Source organism: Penicillium waksmanii (assembly GCF_028829765.1).
Source record: "Penicillium waksmanii strain IBT 27052 chromosome Unknown utg000002l:1.0-3326099.0:1.0-3328782.0, whole genome shotgun sequence".
Lineage (NCBI taxonomy): Eukaryota > Fungi > Ascomycota > Eurotiomycetes > Eurotiales > Aspergillaceae > Penicillium > Penicillium waksmanii.
Window position 1 is genome coordinate 275,992 of NW_026643249.1, and position 20,617 is coordinate 296,608.

Consider the following 20,617-nt stretch of genomic DNA (forward strand, 5'->3'; position numbering starts at 1 on the left):
AGTGTATAATTCTCACATCTTTTGACCCGATCCAGCTCAGAAATCCACAATATCACAGCCCTGGGAAATTTAAGGCGCAATATTTCTCCAGCAGCCTCGGAATTCCCGAGTGGGCGGGTCAACCAACCCCGAGGCAAAGTGGAACAAGTATTGGAAATGCCGTCCACGTCAACTTCCCCACACTGGGGAAAACCCGGGGGGAATGCCTTCAAATGCCTGATTCCTTCCATCGTTTCCTTCAGATACCCCGGTGTCGACCTTCAAGATCTCTCACAGACCGAAGAAATGGAGACTACTGACCAGAAGTTAAAATCCACCCATTTGGAAAATGTTACGACACACGATACCATGCAGGATGAGCAGGGATGCCAGGAGCAGACTGCATGGCAGTGTTTAGCCCAAAATCCCTGGGTCTTTCTCTTCTGTCTCTATGGTAATCTAGGGGCATTCATGTATGGTTTCGATAATCTAGTATTATCGCTGTCCCTTTCAATGCCGGGATTTGCGTATGTTTCTCTCTTTTTATTGATGAACACCGACGCAAGACTAATCGAGGTCTAGTATGGAGTTTGGAGAGTTGACCAACGGAACATACGTGATTCCAGCATATTGGCAGTCTCTATGGAATGCCATGGCACAAGTGGCCACGATGATCGGGGCAACCATCGCCGGACCGGTGCAAGACCTTCTAGGTCGGCGTGCTTCATTTCTCCTGGCCGCGATTGTGTCTGCAGCTGGCGTGGCCGTTGTGTATACCTCACATACCCCCGGTGTCTTTCTTGCTGGCAAGATTGTAAATGGCCTGTCAATGGGTATCTGTTTAACCACTGGGCAAACCTATATCTCGGAGGTGACCCCACTTCCACTGCGTGGTATTGCCTTGTCTTTCTTTACATTCTGCATGGTAAAGCTTCAAATTTCTAGTATGGTAGTGAAACATGATTGACGCTAACTGGAAACAGAATCTCGGATATATGATTGCTGCTTCTGTAGCATTGCCTCGCATGTCAATGATCTCCTCGGATGCCTATCGGGTAAGATTGAAATGATCATCTACAGTTGCAACAGATTCTAACTCTCTGAAGGTCCTGTTTGCCGCTGCATGGGTCTGGCCAGGTGTGATCCTTCTGTTCCTCCCATTCCTCCCCGAGTCTCCCTATTTCCTGGTCATGAAGAACCGGCTTGAGAAAGCACGCAAGTCCCTCGTTCGACTGGGCAACAAATCATCAGAAATCACTGGGCTTCTTGGCCAGATAACTAGGGTCAACGAGGAAGAAAAAGCGCGGAGTGCTGAATCGAAGGAGACTAGCTTCCTCGAGTGTTTCCGTGGGACAAACTGGCGTCGCACTCGCATCATTCTGTTCTGCAACGCTCTACAGCAGGTCATTGGATCTAGCTTCATGTCAAATGGACCTTACTTCCTGGTCCAGGCTGGTATGTCTTCTGCCAAGATTGGCATGATGACTGAGATCGGCATTGGTTTTGGTATTGCCAGTTCCATCCTCACTGCCTTTCTAATGACCAAGGTTGGCCGCAGACAGCTGATCATGTTCGGCATCTCCCTCTCCACAACCTTCTTTACAGTGATGGGCATCGCAGGTTGTTTCCCAAAATCAAGTGACGCCTTGTGGTAAGTCAACATTTAGTGTTAATTCTTCCATTTTTTGCAATGGCATCTGATATCTCTCATCAGGGTCGTTGGAATATTCCTCCAGCTTTCATGGTGGGTTTACGGACCCGCAATCGGCCCTGCAATGGCTATTGCTGGCGAAGTATCCGCCGTGCGTCTTCGTGCCAAATCTATGGCTATTGGGTTCACTTTCAACTACTTCTTCTCCACGGTGTGGAATGTGGCTATCCCATATCTATACAATACGGATGAAGCTAACTTGGGCGGCAAGATTGGATGGATATTTGCAGCTATGGGGGCTGTTGCGCTGGTCGGTGTCTATTTTATAATTCCCGAGACCAAGGGTAGATCGTTCGAGGAGCTGGATGAGATGTTTAACGAGAATGTGGGAACACGGGCTTTCCGCAAGTACCAGTGTGCCATGCCTCAGCAGTTACAGAAACTTGGCCAGGACGAGTAGCGATCCTGAGGCCGAATGAGCAGGTGGCCTTTTGTCATTACTAGTAGTACTATTCATAATCAATGTGGTCGTATTATGTTTTACTTGTCAGATGGTTACTGGTAAAAAAGAATAGGATAATTACTTCGAGTTCATGAACATCTGAGATCTTCACAGTAAGTCGGAGCCCTGGAGGCCAAAACAGATGCTAACTTGAGAGCAAAGCCACACATGCAACCAGTAATTGGATACACACAAAAGAATTGAAGGGTCCTTACTCAGACTGTTGAGCTTGATATATTTTATTGGTGTCCATGAAACATGTCACTCCAATAGAAACGTGTCATCATAGTAAGGGGCGATCACAGACGCTTTGTGGTGGGCAGGGGTTTATGAAAGTACTATTACTATTAGATCTATTGCTCTGCCGCGGAGAACTCATGAATCTCAGGCTCCGAGTCAGGTAAATGGACCAAGCGGGGCATGGTCTACCCCAGATCATGATTGACAGAATATTTAGGGGGAAGATGACCCACGGGCCATTGCGCAAATAAATACGTGTGATTCATGACATAAGCCAACTGTCAAGCCATCTTATTCTGGACTAGTACTGAGCCATGGGCACTTTGATGACAAACTTCTAAATTAAATGACATGAAGGCCGGGAATTAAGCAGATGAGAGCCCGGGACGCACATTGGAATCTAATGATTCTAATCAGCCTTCAACATCGAAATTCTATCACTGATTTCATGCCCGCAATTTTCGCAACAGATCTGCATTATACATCCTGTTTGAATGTCACAAACCATGACCAGCTAGGATAGAAGTATATGGGTTAGTAGTAGCTCTGTGTTTGTTGGATCATTCATTTCTCACTTGGATTCCATTCGTGGTCCACGAGTGTTGGTGCACCCGAACAGCTTCAAGACCAAAGTCCCTAACATATTGATGGTATTACAGTGTCTGGTTAGCAGTAACCTTGGAACTTTGAAAATCTACTTTGAGATCGCCAGGCAGTGTGTTGAATTTCAGCGCATAATTAATCTACGTACTGACCTATTTGACAAGTTTTTCTATAAGGTTTTGTGTGACCGTGTTTTGATTGCTTACCTTGAGTGTGATATTTCTGGTAGAAATAGCAAGGCCTATTTCATCCTCTTAGCTGAAGAATAGTCCGAAACGTGTTGCTTCATCTGAGTTAAGTGTTATAAATGCCTCAAATGGTGGTGTCGAAACACTCTTTGATCTATACAGGCATGTAGGGAAATATAGGAGGATTTCCTCAACAACCTTCAGGGGCAATTTAGGCTACAGGTTATCAAGACATGAAAGTTAGTTAATGAATCTGGGGTTCTGATTGTGCGTGATTTCAGTGCTCTATGACCTTTTGTCTAGATTTACCTACACTTTTATAGTGTCGAAATATTGCTCAATGCTGGTATAGAAAGTGGTTAGGGTCACAACTTTCAATTCCAGTATCTACCGATAACAATTCTCTATGCCCCCGAAAGACTCAGAGTGAGAGTTCAGGCCGTGAATAAGAGCATCTGTACTTCCCCGAAGATTTGCTCAGCAATTTCTTCAAATTTCAGTGGATTGGATATAGGAACAGTGTGCAGTATAGTCTACGAGAATCAAAGACCCCAAAATGGTGTTAGACATCGGGTCAGAAATTCATATGCAAGACGCATAGAAATTATTGATTGATATGTCCAGTGCAAGCATTGTGCCTATATTGAATCGTTGAATAATAAAAATGGTCACATCAGGCCTAAGGTGCTAATACAGCCCTGCTTGTCAAAGCTGCTCTTGGCGGGGGTGGCCGAGCATCGATTATGTTCACCGCTATAGAAGCCATGTCGCCGAACTACACCGACATCAACCTGCATTGGCACCCGATGTTATTGATTTACAAAAATCGCGCAGAAATGCATCAAGGACAGCCCAAATGAAAGTATCTATCCAAGACACTTCCTATTTGAGCTCAAGGTTAAGTTTGAGTCAGCATCAAAACACCCACATACAATGTAAGACATATCCTAAAGCGAGGGATAGGAACCTCACCCCGGATGACAATCAAAATTCCGTTCTGAGTGAGACGTTTTCCGATGAGAAGAGGAGATTTTGAGTTACAAGTTTGCATGCGTGATGGAAAATGCGATTATCGTCCCTGTCCCAGTATCAGGAAAGTCCAGACCGACTCGAGCAACAACCCATCTCACCCCGGCCTCACATTCCAATGCATGTCGCCCGCAGCACAGCCATGAACCACGCGCAGGTATTTACTACCTCGGCTGATTGTTGCATGGTTGCATCGAGCGAGCAGCATTCATCTTGTTCCAGGGATCTACTTCTAAAAAAATAACCTTAACGATAAAAAGTCGGTTATTGTCAAACCGAAGTAGGCAAGATTGGCAACAGCCATATGTACCGCCAGGTTCCGCCCAGCCGACATACTAGAGGCACAGACATGCCAGCTCAGCACGCGGCAATTCCAACTGGTTGGATATTGACTGGAATGCTGGACTAGACCCTAGTTACATTACCCAATTGACCTTCCCGCATCCCACATAGCCCTGATTCCCAGCCGTGCTTGCGTGGATAGCTGTGGAAGATCATACAGTGAAACCAGACCGACGGTACATACTGCAGAGTGAAGTTCGTTCTATTCCATTTCGATTTGGGAGCATGCATCTTTCGAATGTGCCCAAAAGGGTAATGTCCCAACATCCAATAACAAACGGGGAGATCGCTGATATGAGCCCAGTCTTGCAGAAAATGAAAAGCAAAAACAGAAAAGAAAAGAAAGCAATGCCCGAATAGTGCCGGTCCCTTCACCCGGCAGGATTCCAGAACCGCGAAAAAGCAAGTTTCTTCAACTCTTTCCCCTGAGGCTATACTTTCATGCATCCGGTCGGAGATACGAAGAAAGTCCTGCCCCTGTACCTTATTCCTCAGTTTCCTACCGGGCCTGTTTGATCAAAGTACGTAGCACCCCACCGTGTAACCACGCCGGCATAAACTTCTCTAGCCATGCATTTCCCGTTGTACCGAGTGGGAACCATAATTTCAAATCTGGGAAATTAGGAATCTGGTTTTTGGAATACGGGAAAAATGACAAAATTAAGTCAAAAAGAGGGTAACACCTTCAGAAAAGATACTTGGTTACAACAGCTATGGACTACGAGTCAAGTTTATCGACACGAGTAGCGGTGCACGTAGGACGCCCTAAACCTGTCACTCATTGGGAGATCATTCAAGGCGATGCATATGCAAGCGACATCGAGAATCCGTAGATCATGTTGGACAGATGACGAACCGGTGAGTTAGAGCTAGAATAAGATGTTTCGAGGCAATTAGTGTAGGAATCTCATCCGGGGAGGCCCAAGCCGCACCGCGTCCGCGGGAATGAGAGCGAATGTACGGACCCAATGAGCGAGGGCAGTGCCCTCGACTGAATTGCGCGGCTCTTGAATCCAGGCTGTCTGAGCGCCGTTCCCAAGATCTTGGCAGGAGATGCAAGTCGCCTATTTCGTTAGCGAAGATCGCTGGTTCACTCCACATGTTGTTAGCCACAGAAGGTCGGTCGGGTCAGACCTGGTGGCGCAGGGTTTCGTTAAAAAGAAAACAATTTTTAAGCTGAAAGTAAAGTTTTGAGGAGAGAGAAAAAGAGACGGGAAAGACCCTAGATTCCCATTGCTACACCTGGGCTGCATGATTCGCATTAGTCTGTTGTGCGTGGCCCACCCTATGTCGTAAGTTGTAACAAATGAGTGGCCAAGTCGAGTGTGAAGGGTTACGATCGAAATCAACGAAGAAATCAAACGAAACCAAATCCGTGATGGCATGGAGAAGAAAAATGATCTGAAACAGGGGAGCGCGAATGGGAAGTCAGCCCGTTACGTTTGGAATGTGGAGAGCGCCGCGCTGGTGGCCTCTGGGCGAGGCCGGATAACGCAAGAACCTTAGGAAGAAATGTGAGCGGCCGATTAGAGGTGTGGCAATCGAGTCAGTTCCGCCTAGTGGGATGATCCACAGCACCAGATAGATCGGATGGAACGATCCAGGTACATGCTGGAGGTGTCTCGAACCGTCGGGGCGCGGGTGTGATGTGTAACATTCACAATGGGGAACCGTGGAACGGGGCCAAACAAGATTCAATGGCCCTGGTTGTATGAACATGGTGGAGCTATCAAATAATCAAAAAATAGAACTGGCTGGAGCTTCTTATAGTTTGCATGAGGGGAAAGGGGAGCTTGGAAGCCGAAGTAAGTGTTATGATCGAGGATTTGAAGTAAAAGTGGAAGTGGAAGGTGGAGAATGACGATTCGATCTCTGGATGCCCCACCACAAGTGCGAGGTGAAATATGACACAGTCGTCGATCCCTCGGGAGAGGCCAGCAGTTCGGGGGGACCACGTACTATGCATGTGCCTATTCAAACGAAAGCAAGTGCGATGATCTACTATACGGTGAAGGTGAACGTGTGGAAATTGTGAAGTTATAGTGTGTGTTTTGAATTATGCCACAAGATGATATAGATGGTGGTACACGCAATAACTAGAAGAAAAAGCACATTGTAGCTGATTGTACATGATCGTCTCCCAATCCTCCCTAGTGATTATCCAAACCGGCAATTCAAGCGAAGATTTGCAAACGCCGACAAAAGATCCCAGAGTGCCGCACCAAGCCCTTTTCGCACCGGACAAATTATGCAAGAATAATAAGTTAAAAAAAATAAATGGCACAGGAATCTTCTGCGATCCTGCACCCAAAAGACATGTACAACGCCGTATCGGCCACCTGGCCGGTAAATGCCTGTTTCATCGGTATGACCGATCCACCATCAGAAGGGTATCAAATCAAGGCCGCCTTTGGAGGAGGTCTCTGCATGGCCAAATCTAGTATTACGACTGTGGTGGAACGTCGCGAATGTGTTGAAATTGTATTGGTTGTTTTTTCGTTTGTTGTTTTTGTGATGTGATTTTTGGTTTGTGGATATTGTTTATTTGCTTTTTGTGAAATGGGATGGTTTCATTTAGTCGTCCCATCCATCCAGGTCACCACAGTCGGGAATGGGATCCTCAAGCTTAGATCCATAGATAGGCCGGCCATCGGGTGTGAGCTGACCACGGAAGTCTGGGTCGTAATCCTGGCTGGTGTCGTCAAGGGTAGCGACATAGCGGTTTCGACCACCTCGCTTGCTGTGGGTCTTGGTGTAGTGAGCATTGAGGTTGTCGCTCCGAGAGAAAGCGCGGTGGCAGCCAGGGACCCAGCAAACATGGGGCTTCTCTTTGGAGTGGCTCTTCATGTGCCGCTTGAGATGCTCCTGGCGCTTGAAACGTCCCTTGCAACCAGGCTCCTTGCACTTGAATTGGACCTGCTTAATCACAGCGGGAAGATTCTCGAGGCTGAGGTTGGAGCGAATCAGCTGCTTCTTGGAAGGTTTCCGCGAAGGTTGGCGATGAGCTCTCATAATCCCATCCCGGTAAATTGGAGACATGGGGAACTCTTCTTGATATTCGTTGCCACCAGATAGGCGGCTCATTGGGGTGTCAGTACCCGAGGGCGTTCCAATGGAGTTGGAGCGGACAGGTGTGGAAGGAGTGTGGGCTTTGAAAGTTTGAAGATTTGTAGGAAATTCAGAGTAAGAAGATGAGGGTGGGGTGACGGGGGCCGTGTGGTGGAATGCCTGGCGGGGTGCGATCGTTTGAGGTGGCATGGAATCGGCGGGAGGCATAAATTGAAGCATATTCGACATGGACACCGAGTTGGGAATCTGTTCGGTGGGAGGTTGGTTGAAGATGGGGCGAGACAAGCATGGATTGGATGCGGATTCGGGCAGGTAGGTGGACTGCTGTGGTCGGTACTGGTAATGATGGTTGCGAGGCATGGTGTTATACTGGCCCATGGGAGCTTGGTAGGGGAATCCTGTCTGGTCGAATGTTTTTGGTACTTCTTGAGGGAAGTAGAACTGGTCGACATTTTCATCGTAACCCGGAAGATACTCCATTGGCATCTGCTCGGTGCGATCCATGTTACCATAAGGCATTCCCATAGCATCACCCGAGGTCAAATCAGCCATTTTGAAAGCGCTACGCAACGGGGTTGCGGAAGTTCGACGCTCCATTGGGATGCCGTGGTACTGGCCAGCTTCATGCCAGGTAGGAGAAGCCATTGAGTTGTGGCTGTAGAGACTGGTGGGGGTGGGAGTCGGTGATTCCAAAGGAGAGAAGCTCGAGGTCATCGAGGGGCATTCGCTAGGGCCGAGGGAGCGGCAATCAACCTCAACAGTCAAACGGTCAGAGATATGCTGGCCCTGAGGTCTCATGTCGTCAAGATCTTCTGTCTTGAAAGAGCGAGGGGCGACAGTGTCAACGATGCTGTCACCTACGGGCAGTGGGATATTAGTCCAACTGTAAGATAGAAGGAATGGAAGTTGAAGTGAGTGAAGGGCCAAACAGGAGGCAAGAGTAAATAAAGGACGAGTATAAAGAAGGACGAAAGAGAACGAAGGAAGTGGAACGAGGGAACAGGCACAGAGAGCGAAGGAAAGAATGTTGGAAGGGCAAAAAGAGGGACAAACGAGCAGAAATAAACAAATCGGCCCAGCATCAAATCGACGGGTGGGGATCGGACATACAGCTATACGCCATGGCTTGAATCTGATCCAAGCGCGTCGCGTGCCTGAAAGCAAGGCCAGGAATGCAGACTATGAGACTTCTGTTACCGGAGACACGGCTGCAGCGCGTCGCGGGTTGAACTGGTTGCCGAATGAAGAGGTTTGAGGCTGGTAATCGACCAAAGGTACCACTCGTAGGCAAGACACGAGTGATCTAGGAGAGCAATGGAGCAGGTAGAATGCTAAAAATCCGGGGCAGAGGAGGGGCAGGGGGAGGTTGGGTTTCAGATGGAGATCGCCCTTGTCTCGAGGGTTGCTGGGGGATGTTATAAGGGAGAGAGTAAGGGTTGAGGGCTTTTCTAGGTGATTGAGAAGCAGAAAGGGCTGGAGGAGAACAAGGGGTTTATACTTGAGAGACTTGGGACTTTGGAAGCTTGTTCCGTTCTGCTGCGATCGGGGCAGAGGGCCGATCGACTGATTAGCATCCCTAACCTACGTTTCTTTTTGGGAGTATTTTTTTTTATTAAAAATAGGAATAAAGCAAAAAATTAAATTCTATTTTTTGGGAATTATGATTTTCGAATTAAAATAAACCAAGAAAATGAAATTTCACACCTGCAGACTGCAGGTGGATCGAGCCCAGCAGCGACTGGAATGCCCGGCTGCGCCTCTTACATCCCGCGCAATGTGAGTAGAGTCTAAATCGTAGTTGACATGCATCGACTTCTTCTTGCTGGATCTGCCCCCCAGCACTTTTCTCTCAACCCAGTCAACACTAGTGCGAGTGTTAGTCTCTCGGTACTACTGTAAGAGACACACGGATCGCCCCCGGACGGCGATCATCGATCCTCGCCCCACTCAGTGTTTCGCTATCCTTTCTTCTAGGAGGGACAATTGATGTTTCAATTAACCTAAGACACCTGCTAGGTGTGAGGATCTCAAATACCTTCATCCACGGTTCATGGGGATTAACTATTCCTATTCGTGATACTATATACACAGAAATATTATGGCAATGTGAGCTCCGACCGGTTGATCGATCGTCTTTGGCGGGCCCTGCGACAGGTCAGACCGGTCGAACAGGTCAGGTCAGACGTTGTCTGGTCCGTGCTAATTACCGCCCATAGCCCGGAGAGGTAACATTGCGAATTCCAGTCACTCATTCTGCTATTCTCCGCTCCACGCACTTTGGCTTCACTTTCCGGGGCATGGATCGACTCATAGGGCTCTAGGCCACTGTGACAAATAGTGGTCACCGTCGTCATCGGACATGATTGGAATGTGCTTCTGGGGGAAATAGACATGCTGGGGGAGAAAAATTGATACCCTTTGCGATTGTTGTATGCAGTCGAGTACAGATAATAGAATCCCTTACCATCGGAGGTCGGCCTACGTCGAACCCATTCCACCGGGAAAGATTAGTGGTACTACACCTCTTTCCTCCCAATTGCTTGGGCGAGACGCTATACGGAGCTAGTTCGGACCTGCATCGGGTCCAGGGGAGCTTTCTGATTCATCACGCGTCAGTCCAGACCGAAATCGAAGGAACCCCTCCTGGTTGGAGCAAAATAGCATCTACTGTCCCAGCACCTGCGTGGCGAGTTCGCCCAGCTTTCGTGCATTCTCGACCTCGAGCTGCTGCAGATTCCTGGGAGCATGGGTGCACTTCCAGCCACGAACTCAGTGGCGACACCAGCTCGAGCGTCATGCATCGACTTCTCTCCGCTCGCGACGAGCAATGGCGGGACACAATCGCCCCTTAAACATCCCCGCGGCTACTCTGGAATTCCAATCCCCAGAATCCGAATTTGCCTCTCGGACGCTTCTGCCCGGGCGGCTTGTGTGTCACATTGCGAATGGATATGCACTAAGCATCCGGTGGATCGATGAGACAGGAGCAGTGCAATTTATGCTGGGTATACTTGGACGGCCAGCTAGCCCTCAATTTGGCGAGCGCATGTTAGGCTAGAGACCCTTAGTAGTAGGTCCCAGCACATCTGAAGTAGAACCGATTATCGTACTCCGAAAAGCTACGCCGAAATTTTCGGCACCGCCGCTTCTGACAGCTCGCACCGGGTCTAAGCGCCGCGCTGATGCGCGACGACAGTTTAATATGAGCAAAACTCTAACGCTCGTCTAAGGCTGAGCCACAGAGGAGCTATCATTTTTTGAATGCACGCCTGAAGACTCCGGGGAAGGGCCACCGACGTAGCTCTGCGCTTGCTTGGGGTCCGAGTCTGCGGTAAACAATGCAGATTAACCACTGCTTTCCATCGTTACCTTCAAGCCCAATCCCGGGCTGCCCGGATGGCCTCGAACTGGCTCCAATCCGTTGAGGCTGGTTCCACCTGATCCACTTTTCACACCGGCATCGTCGATCCATGTCGTTGCTCGTCGATCTTGTCGAGGGTCCGATTTAACCCCAATCGCTCCCTCTATCTTCATCGAGCAAAACCTCACTCAAGAATACCACTATCGTCTTTCATGTCAGCACACGAGCAACAAGGAATCCATGTTTCATGCAGGTTAGTTTCAGGATACCTTTTGGCCACCGAGCAGGAATGATCGACATCAGCAGATATGAGATGTGTCATCCTGCAATAACCACCGGGACTATTGTACTTTGTTTCCGTCCCAAGTTCCTGGGTTTCTGGTTTCCAACGATCCAATTGCCATCGCGTTTGGTCCAGATTTAGTCTCAGCCCTGAATAGCCGGGCCACTCGCGGTCATTCTTTTTTTTACGCCGTTCACCCGGCATTCTGGGGCTGGATCATCTGAAACTCTCTCCATGGAGAAGTATTCTTGTAGCCTCAAGTACGCCCTACTGAGTTTAATCACATCTGCTGCTCTCTGCTCTAGCTACCGCAAGTAATCCCAGCACGGACCTGAATCGGCCGCAAGGGCCAGGAGGAAGCCAGAGTGTCCCCAGACATCGCGGGATCCCCTGCATCTCAAGGGATGACTTGCTTCACTGCTTGGGCTCTATCGGTTATCTTAATCTGCCAAGACACTCATTTTATCCTTCAGATTGCCAAAAACTTGCAAGTGACGGTCCATTACGCCAATCATTGTTAACGAAAAGGTTCGAGACACTCGATTGATCGACTGGCAGGGCGAACTGCCACCAATTTTACTCGCGCACAGCAGTGCTGAGGCCACCGCATAATCATTTGGTTCGCGGGAGAGAGTTTTAATAGCGTCTTGTGAATCTGAGCTCCATTGTCACATCGAGTCATACCATTCGGGGAAACCTCTTCTGCCAAGCCAGGAACTGACTTGAGACGCCACCAGAGGCTTGGTGGGAATGAGCTTAGGCCATTGTGGCTGATCATGACATCGAGGCATCCAAATTTTGTACATACCTCTTGGCTGTCTGTGCTTGCCTCGTCATTGCATCGGGAAACCTTCACATTTGATCAATTGCCATTGCTCGCGCATCGGGATTTGGTGCATCAATTTCACGAGCGCTCGTGGTGAACTCAGGAGTTGGAATGGGCTGGGCACGACGCTTGGTGTCTAAATTGTGGTGAGAAACATCCAAAGCTCAACACTTTGAACTATTGCATGGTCCACTGTTGCTCATCTTTGATGCTCAGGCACAAATCGCCTTTGATTCGGCCCTCACAAAATTGGAACCTAGACTCTACGCTAAGTTTTTTATCGACCAGGAACACCCGGACATCCCCCTTCACGTAAAACCCAATGGAGCCTCCGGCATCTGGACATACATTAGCACGATTATCACAGTTGGTACCAGGTACCCGGGCCTTGTGATTGGCACTAGTGGTTTTCGATCTTTCTCAGACCCCTGTCGCACCAAAGGCCGAACGCACCGAGCTCCCATTCATAGTCGACCAGTCAGAAATCCAGCTCAGATCGCGCAGAAATATGCAGGTCTCTCGACTCTGCGCACAGGCGAGGTACCAGCGGTCGATCATTTTGCGGGGAAAATCCAGAATGGTCAATTCATACACATGGGCCAATAGAACCCCTTCCAGCATACCATGATATTGATCCTCTACTACAATTTGTGTTATGATCTGGGGTCGAAACATTCCTCGGTGTTTCCTCACACCATCCGCCTACACGGGTATGGGGCAAGTGGTAAGCATCACTGTGGTTTATTGTCTTTGTGCAGCAACGGCCACGCACATCCAGTGAGTTTCCCGTTATCAGGCGCTTTGTGGCTTTACCTTGTATCAACGTATCTCGCTTCAGCGATAAGTGCATACTTCCACTAGTCCTGTACTTAGGTTTCCTCATGATCTGGCATTTGGTCGAGTACCTGGCCATCAATGGCGATCATTAGACCGATGAACTATGAGAAGTGGCACTTTAGCTTTTCGGAGAAAATCGAGTGAGCTCCTACCAGCTCTGCAATAATAAATCGCTGAGATCACCAGTAGCCCTAGGTCGGTGGTAGATCTCATAAAATCAGCCGGAGAGAGATAATATCAGTTCCTCTCTCCCGACATATCTTTCTCAAAAAAAAAATAAAAATTTCATTTCTGGGGTTTTCGGCATCTAGTATGATTTGCTCAGCCCGGTTCAAAGCGCCCGTCCTATGAGAGGGAAGGTACTGGCAAAGATATTCTGCAACACACATCAATAGTAATGTGAGCCAATGCAAAGGTCCTATTCGAGGAAACTGTTCCTGAGGCTTTGATGGCCCGCCTACCCCTTCTTTCGCTGTCCCCACCCCCTTGCATCACCACTTTCTTTTTCCACCAACGGCCGTTCCCTCGATATCTAAGACAGAAATGGAATTGCCATAACGAAGAATAGGAACAAAAAAACCAAGAAGCTTTCAATTCTTGCTTTTTCTCTACGTAGATCAGTTAGCACTTTTGTAGATTCCTTATGTTGACTCGCATCAAAGCACGTCCCATCGCCTTGCGTCGTTGGTTCCGGTTCCCAGAATACTACACCTAGTGGAAAGTTTATTTCTAGCAGAGCCCTACGAATCTTTCCCGTGACATGTTTCCCCGGTAAATTTGTACCAAGGGCGGTGGGTCGTGTTTGGTAGAGGGTTATCTGGCGTTTGGCGTTCTAGGAGTTCGTCCCTGTCGCCCTCGTGTTACCCCAAGGTCTAAGGGCCGCGACAGAGGGGGAAGAAGGATTGTATTCTTAATTCTATTCAAGCAATTGACGCAACATAGACAGTCCAAATCACCCCCTTCAATCGCACCCAAGCGTTGTCTGAGCACAAAGATCACGCAAGCAACGTCATTGCGTTGGGTTCTTCTGCGCATGCCAGACAGCTCAATAGCGCAGCAATGGGGTGGGCAGCAATGCACAAAGCCTCAATATAAGCCTAGTGGGATCTGAGCTACCCCGGGCCCCCGAATGGCCCAAGTCGACCCTGATCGATCTGCCGTGATCGACCCTGCACATCACACATGCCAGGCATTCCTAGCAGATCAGACCAAATGGTAGGAGGGGGCATCCATGCACAGCACGTCCCAAGGTGTCTTGGTCAAAGCCGCAGGGGGGATGGCTAGCTGGGTCTTCCACTCTCCTCTGGGAAGAATCTAAATGACATCATATTGTTCTACCCTTGCTCCAAGGGCAGATAATCGCGTGTGCTCTTTTGGTCGACGAGCAGCGCGCTACTCGGTAGGGTCTCACATCTATTGAAGTAACGCAGTGTTATACGCGGGATTTTCCTTGATTTCGATCCTAAAGTACAGGACGTGTTCAATATATTGCGCGCAGTCTCAGTGGGGTAGCGTTGTATGAATCCCGGGTGATCTCCTGCAACGCGAATCACTGCGTCTAGGCCCTGTACGATATATCCGTGCTTACTATGGGGGGGAGGGTAGTATTTTGTAGTGATTCAAGTGAATTTTAGGAGTGGTCTACTGACGGAGCTGAGTGGACAAAAAATGCAGTATTGTGAGGAGGGGCTCTGTCTAGGTTGAATATACTGGCACTGATACCTGTTGATGAAAGTTGGCAAACCTGTCGTAGATGAACCCTTTCTTTTGCACAAGCTGAATTTCATAAATTACTAGTATACGTCTTGCAGAGAGATGATAGCATACTCAGTGATTGAATATTGTTTAGGTCTATCCTATGTAGAAAGTGCTTATCTACTAATAGTGTATTGCGATCGGACGATGCTGGTCACTGGTGCTTCCAAGTTCCAAGGTTGAAAGGTCGATTAGAAAATGGAGAGATCAATAGCTGGATATAAGTTAGTATTGGGATTGCTCATAGGCACCTTCCATCTTGAAAATTCTTTCAGTACTGGTGCCAGCCTGAGCCCTGTGGTTTTGATGTTCCACTGATGCCGTAACTAGTACCTGTGGACGCGGATACTATATATCCCTGTCTTCAGGCTCCATGGGCACTGCACAACTACTACACAACATTCACTGGCAAGTTTACTGACTTGAACCAACCTTCAACTTGAAGTTATTTGAAGTTGGAAGCTCTGGAGCGTCCCGCATTTCTCTCCAACTTCAATCTTACCTAGGTAGTACTTGTAGTACTGTGCCCAGGTGCTTGAACAACTTCAAGCGAACTTACAACTTGAAGTTGAAATACATTTCGACCGATTGACCGGAGTGGTGAGGTCTACTCCCCCACCTGCCTTGCATTCCAACCATCGAGGGCAAGGGACAATTTGAACTTGTGAAATGACGCTAACTTCAACAGTCTCCAGACATTCGACCCTCGACCCCTGGAGAAGAAGCAAACTCCTCACTACATCCGACGATCATCATGTTTACTGGCGGGCTGAGTCTAGCAGCTATCCCACTCTCCGGCTGGCGAAGCAAACAACGACCCCGGGAAATCGATGCCTTCGACGAACTCGTACCCAAACACACAGAGACCCAAAAAAGAACACCTACTCTCATCCGACTGTCCAAATCCGTTTATTTGGGCGTTATCAGCCACCGATCCACTCGCTCAAGGCCCACCAACGCCCGACAGAATGTACGCAGCCGGCAGAAGAACATGGGTCAGCAATCACCATGGGATCCCAGAACAAACCAGTCGGACCAGCAATGCCTCATCTCCGACAGCCGACACGAGTCCCGGATGCCTCTAGAGGATGCCTCGAGCCGACCGTGGGCGCCTTCTAGTCCGTGTAACGGACGAGGAAAAGCAATGAGCGTGGTGGAAAACCCCGAGAAGCATCGCGACCGATCGTTGACGAATAGACCAGGCCATTGCCAAATCACCCAGACCAGGTCAAAAGCCCCGGGGAAACGCCTGTACCGTGCGGCCAGCTGCAGTCTGCGCTGGCGATGATTTGGACGTTGGAAGGTGGAACCGGGAGCGATGGCTTTTTATATGATAAGGTGTTGGGGGAAGAGAGGTAGGTCTATTGTAAATGGAGCAGGGCGCCTATGCCTGAAATGGTGACCAGGCATGCCATACCGAGAATTGCGTACTCAGATGGCCAAGGCTGTGCGACGGTGATTGCCTCGCATGGGATACTATGTAGTCTCATTCTAGAAATCGTGATCAAGTTGAGATCCAGATATCTTCAGGGCTAGTTAGTACTTCATCAAAAAGCGGTTTCACCTTCTCCGCCAGTGATTTCATGCACGTCAAATCCATTAGAAGTAAATGGATGTATGGGGTATCATAGTATATTACCTCACACCATATGTCAGGCTATTCTGCATGCCCAGGTGTGCAAGCCTTGGAAACCAAGAGGGGATTGGATAGGTAGAGTATGGAATTCTGCAAGTAATAGCAGTCGTGGACTGTAATATTTTCCTTATTTTATTGAATAAAATGTCCACGGTGTCAATGTGATGTATATATTTCTCCCCCCCCGGCCCAATTTCTACGCCTTCTCCTTTCTCCACTCTCCACTCTTCAAGGTTGAATTTCCTTAAGTCATGCTAATGAAAACCCCAAGTGCCAGCCCTGGAGTGAATGTTGAAAAAACCACTCACCATGGGATGAATCATTTCTTTCAAGTTCCTTGTTTTAACCCTTGGAACTTGAAATGATAAACGCCGAACCCCGCTGCACTGGGATTGATCTCGCTCCCATTGGAAACAAAGAATGCCCAACCCCTGTCTACCTCGCCCCTAAATCACGTCAAGACACGTCGACCATCAACGTGGATAGGCCCATGATGACAATGGGTCTTATCTCAGCGGGGAAATGGGAATCCAGCAAATCGGATGCTCCAGGTGCTAGCCTCAACGTCGGAGTTGCTTGACTTCGAGCTCCGAGAGGCTTTGATAAGCTGGGATCAGGCTGTGACTTAACCTTGGAAACGGTCTTACGCCATTGGGCCCCTTCTCCCTGTCATTCAAAGTCTCGCCCTTTTTATATCCCACCGATTCCCAAGGTTAACTTAACTCCAAGTTACACCTATGGTCAGGTTGTGAATCTGTGAATACCATCATGGTCGCTGAGACGCAATCCTTGCCCAACGAAACGGCACCGCTGTTGACGCCAACTCCGAACTCCGAACCACCCAGCAACGGCAACAACAGCAGCAGCAACAACAATGGGCGGAAGAAATTGCTGATACTCGTCGCCTGCGGTATATTCATTCTCGCGGCCGATTTTGGCTTTTTTCTGTCGCAAGCCCCGCAGACAGCTATCTTTGAACAGATCATTTGTCGCAATTATCTTCTCAATTCGCGCGATGACGTGAATGCGAGTCTGCTCAACTCTCCCTCAGAGGATCCGTGTAAATCCGAACTTGTACAGGGAGAGCTTGCCCTCATCAATGGGTACAAAGAAACATTTGATGTACTACCCAGCATCCTCTTGTCGCTCCCTTACGGTGTGTTAGCCGACCACTGGGGTCGCAAGCCCGTGCTGTATCTCGGGGTCGTGGGGATCATCCTAGGGGGAGTTCTGGGTCCGGTTGGTCGCCGCATGGTCAACTGTACTACCACTGCGCATGGTTTGGATGACGGCTCTTTTTCGCATCATCGGCGGTGGTGACCAAGTGATTACCTCCATGGCCGTTGCGATGGTGGCGGATGTCTTTTCCGAGGAGGAGAGGTAAGCCCCTATTCACGACCTAGTGGAGTGCGTCCAGCTGAAGCCCACTAACATGACCATAGATCAACTGCGATGTTTCGCCTCTCATCCTGTGTCCTGATCGCAGAGATTTTGGCCACACCTTTCAGTGCCTATTTGATGACCTTTGATATATGGTACCCTTATATCCTTGGGCTCGTTGTAATCGTAATAGGCACTTTGCCAGCTATTTTCATTCCAGAGACCCTCGCAGACGCCAAAGCAAAAATGAAAATGAAAATACACCAAGATGAAGCTCCACTGACGTCGATTGAAGACATGGAGCCACCAAGCAAACAACCAATGTTGCAGGAAATTATCCACCAGGCCCGCGAGTTCAAAAAATCCACCCGATTCATTTGGAGAGATGGCAATATTTGCCTCCTAGTTATAATCGCTGGGGTCGGCTTCATGAGTCGACAGTCGACTGCTTTACTGATGCAATACGCGTCCAAGAAGTTCAACTGGAGCATTGGCAAGGTACATACTACTCTTCTCCATTTAATTCGATTGCAACGAGTATACGTTTTACTGACATGGCGCAACCAGGCCAGCCTACTCATCTCGCTCCGTGGGATATTTAGTTTGTCAAACTATCTTGTTCTCATGCCCGCATTCAACTCCATCGCCGGCAAATTCTTTAACCTGCATGGCAAGTACCGAGACTATCGTCTCACTCAAGTGACCAGTGTGTTCACCGCGGTCGGATTTGGTATCATGGCCTTCGCACCGGTTCCAGGCATCTTGATCTGGGGTCTAGTATTCCTCTCTATTGGATTGGGCTTCCTGGTCGCTACCCGTACTCTTGTCACTGCTCTCGTCCTACCCAACCATATCGGAACACTTTATTCGGCCCTTGCAATCTCACAGGCGCTGGGAGGCCTCATCGCAGGTCCCCTTTTCGCCTATCTGTTCCGACTTGGAATGCATCTCGGCAATGCTTGGATGGGTCTACCGTGGCTCCAAGCATCTGTCATCTTCATCCTGGTTTCCATCGTGTCCTGGTATATTCGAGTGCGCGATCCTATATCGCATGATGAGGAAGAGCCACTTCTTGCCGAATGAACTGGAATAATATTGGAGGTTATTTGTGATGATGCTTTTAGCGGCCGCATTCTTTGGAGTTGTGTTTTATTTTATCTCTAATCCGTTTTCTTTTTCTCTTTTCTTTTGTCATTTACTTCCATGATGTCAACCTTACTAGCACTCTTTGCCCGAGGTTCTCCATGTCATCAATTTCACACATGGCATGGATTCTAAGATGTATTTGAAACACCCAAACCAACACGTTTTCCCTAAAAAGGTGAGACTTGTAGGATACTTTCAGCCCTCGCAGATCATCTTATCACCAAAACCCACGACGGGCGCGCTGGTTCGCTAGATGACTGGGGGACACGAGCGATCAGCGACGGGTTTAATCTCACAGGGCTTCAATCAACGTCGGAGATCCGCTGGACTCCAGTGTCCAGAAATCACCAAAAGCAGGGACCAGGAGACTCAATGCAACCTCGATTGCCCATGGCCCGGCAACTAAACCAGGAATCGAGATACGTCCAGGTTGACTTCCAGGGGCCCGGCGCATTATCGACAGCCATTGGGTGTTTCACCTTTCCCCATTCAACTCAATCCCCGCTCGTCCCACTCCGTTTTAGCTGCTTGACGGCGATATCCGATCTGAGTCGCGCGAATCAGCGTCCTTTAATCAGTGCATGTGCTGCTATCAGTAGCGATCGCCATCCCTGATGAGGTGCCGTTTCTGCAGGCGATGTGCATTCATAGTGTCTTGGTACCTGGGCAGGGCGACTATTAATTCACCATTCAGCACCGTCTGCCGACTGAAGGGCATACGAGAACACTTCAATCATTGAGCGATTCTCATTACTTGAACAAAATCAAGATGTCCTTCGCCCGTGCCTCGATCGGCCTAATTGCCCTGGCGGCCTCCGTCTCGGCCAGTATCAAGACTTGCTCCAACAACAACAACACTCTGAGCTGCCACAGCTCCTCCAAGGCTGGCACTTGCTGCTATAGTTATCCCGGTGGTGCACTCCTGCAAACCCAGTTCTGGGACACCGACCCAGTCACAGGGCCGACCGACTCGTGGACCATCCACGGACTATGGTAAGTTTGACCGGGGCATATATTCTTTTGTTTTGAACCTTGGAAGACCTTCGCTGACCTGCTACTAGGCCCGATAACTGTGATGGCACCTACGAGTCTAACTGCGATGATTCTCGCGCCTACACCAATATCACCGAGATCCTGAAAGCCCAGGACCGTACCGACCTCCTCTCTTATATGGAGGATTACTGGGTCGACATTAATGGCGACAGCGAGTCCTTCTGGGAGCATGAGTGGGGAAAACATGGCACTTGTGTCAACACCATCAAGCCCAGCTGCTATTCCAACTACTCGCCGCAGGAGGAGGTCGGCGACTTTTTCCAGAAGACTGTCGATCTTTTCAAGGGTCTGGATACCTACAAGGTAATGTCTTTACGTATACCCTCTTGTCCAATGACATATCTAATGCATACGATAGGCACTGTCCGATGCTGGCATCACCCCTGATGAGTCCAAGACCTACACTCTCAGCGAGATCCAGTCTGCTCTGAGCAAGCTGCACGGCGCCGAGGTCTATGTCAGCTGTGACAGTGGCAAGCTGAACCAAGCCTGGTATTTCTTTAATGTCGGCGGCAATGCCATCACTGGAAAATACCAGGCTACCGATACGCGTAAGTTCTCTCCCATTCAATCAATCGACCAACTTTCATGAATGCCGGACTTGCTAACGACCACCCAGTCACCAAAGCGAGCTGCCCCAGCAGCGGCATCAAGTACGTGCCCAAGAGCAATTAAGCCGTTCAATCGTAGGCCCAGGTGGTGGGATTGGCTATGATGGATGTCCTAGACCGATGGGA

At 49.0% G+C, this 20,617-nt stretch overlaps 5 protein-coding genes across 5 annotated transcripts; 4 read left to right on the forward strand and 1 right to left on the reverse strand.

The window, feature by feature from the left end:
* Positions 1–156: 156 nt before the first annotated feature.
* Positions 157–2,090, forward strand: N7481_001765 (maltose permease Mal61; the record flags this gene model as incomplete). The annotated part of the gene is made up of 4 exons (XM_057260984.1): positions 157–506; positions 562–904; positions 1,086–1,630; positions 1,694–2,090. 4 exons carry the CDS (start codon positions 157–159, stop codon positions 2,088–2,090), a joined length of 1,635 nt encoding a protein of 544 aa, XP_057125916.1.
* Positions 2,091–7,108: 5,018 nt separating this feature from the next.
* brlA (C2H2 type transcription factor BrlA) lies at positions 7,109–8,726 on the reverse strand (the record flags this gene model as incomplete). The annotated part of the gene is made up of 2 exons (XM_057260985.1): positions 7,109–8,460; positions 8,714–8,726. 2 exons carry the CDS (start codon positions 8,724–8,726, stop codon positions 7,109–7,111), a joined length of 1,365 nt encoding a protein of 454 aa, XP_057125917.1.
* Positions 8,727–15,419: 6,693 nt separating this feature from the next.
* On the forward strand, positions 15,420–15,953 carry N7481_001767 (uncharacterized protein; the record flags this gene model as incomplete). Its single annotated transcript, XM_057260986.1, has 1 exon — positions 15,420–15,953. The coding sequence occupies one exon, from the start codon at positions 15,420–15,422 to the stop codon at positions 15,951–15,953; it is 534 nt and encodes a 177-aa protein (XP_057125918.1).
* Positions 15,954–17,069: 1,116 nt separating this feature from the next.
* Positions 17,070–18,764, forward strand: N7481_001768 (uncharacterized protein; the record flags this gene model as incomplete). The annotated part of the gene is made up of 3 exons (XM_057260987.1): positions 17,070–17,580; positions 17,627–17,681; positions 17,744–18,764. The coding sequence occupies 3 exons, from the start codon at positions 17,070–17,072 to the stop codon at positions 18,762–18,764; spliced, it is 1,587 nt and encodes a 528-aa protein (XP_057125919.1).
* Positions 18,765–19,596: 832 nt separating this feature from the next.
* N7481_001769 (T2 family ribonuclease) lies at positions 19,597–20,555 on the forward strand (the record flags this gene model as incomplete). The annotated part of the gene is made up of 4 exons (XM_057260988.1): positions 19,597–19,820; positions 19,889–20,183; positions 20,239–20,431; positions 20,500–20,555. 4 exons carry the CDS (start codon positions 19,597–19,599, stop codon positions 20,553–20,555), a joined length of 768 nt encoding a protein of 255 aa, XP_057125920.1.
* Between the last annotated feature and the right edge of the window lie 62 nt (positions 20,556–20,617).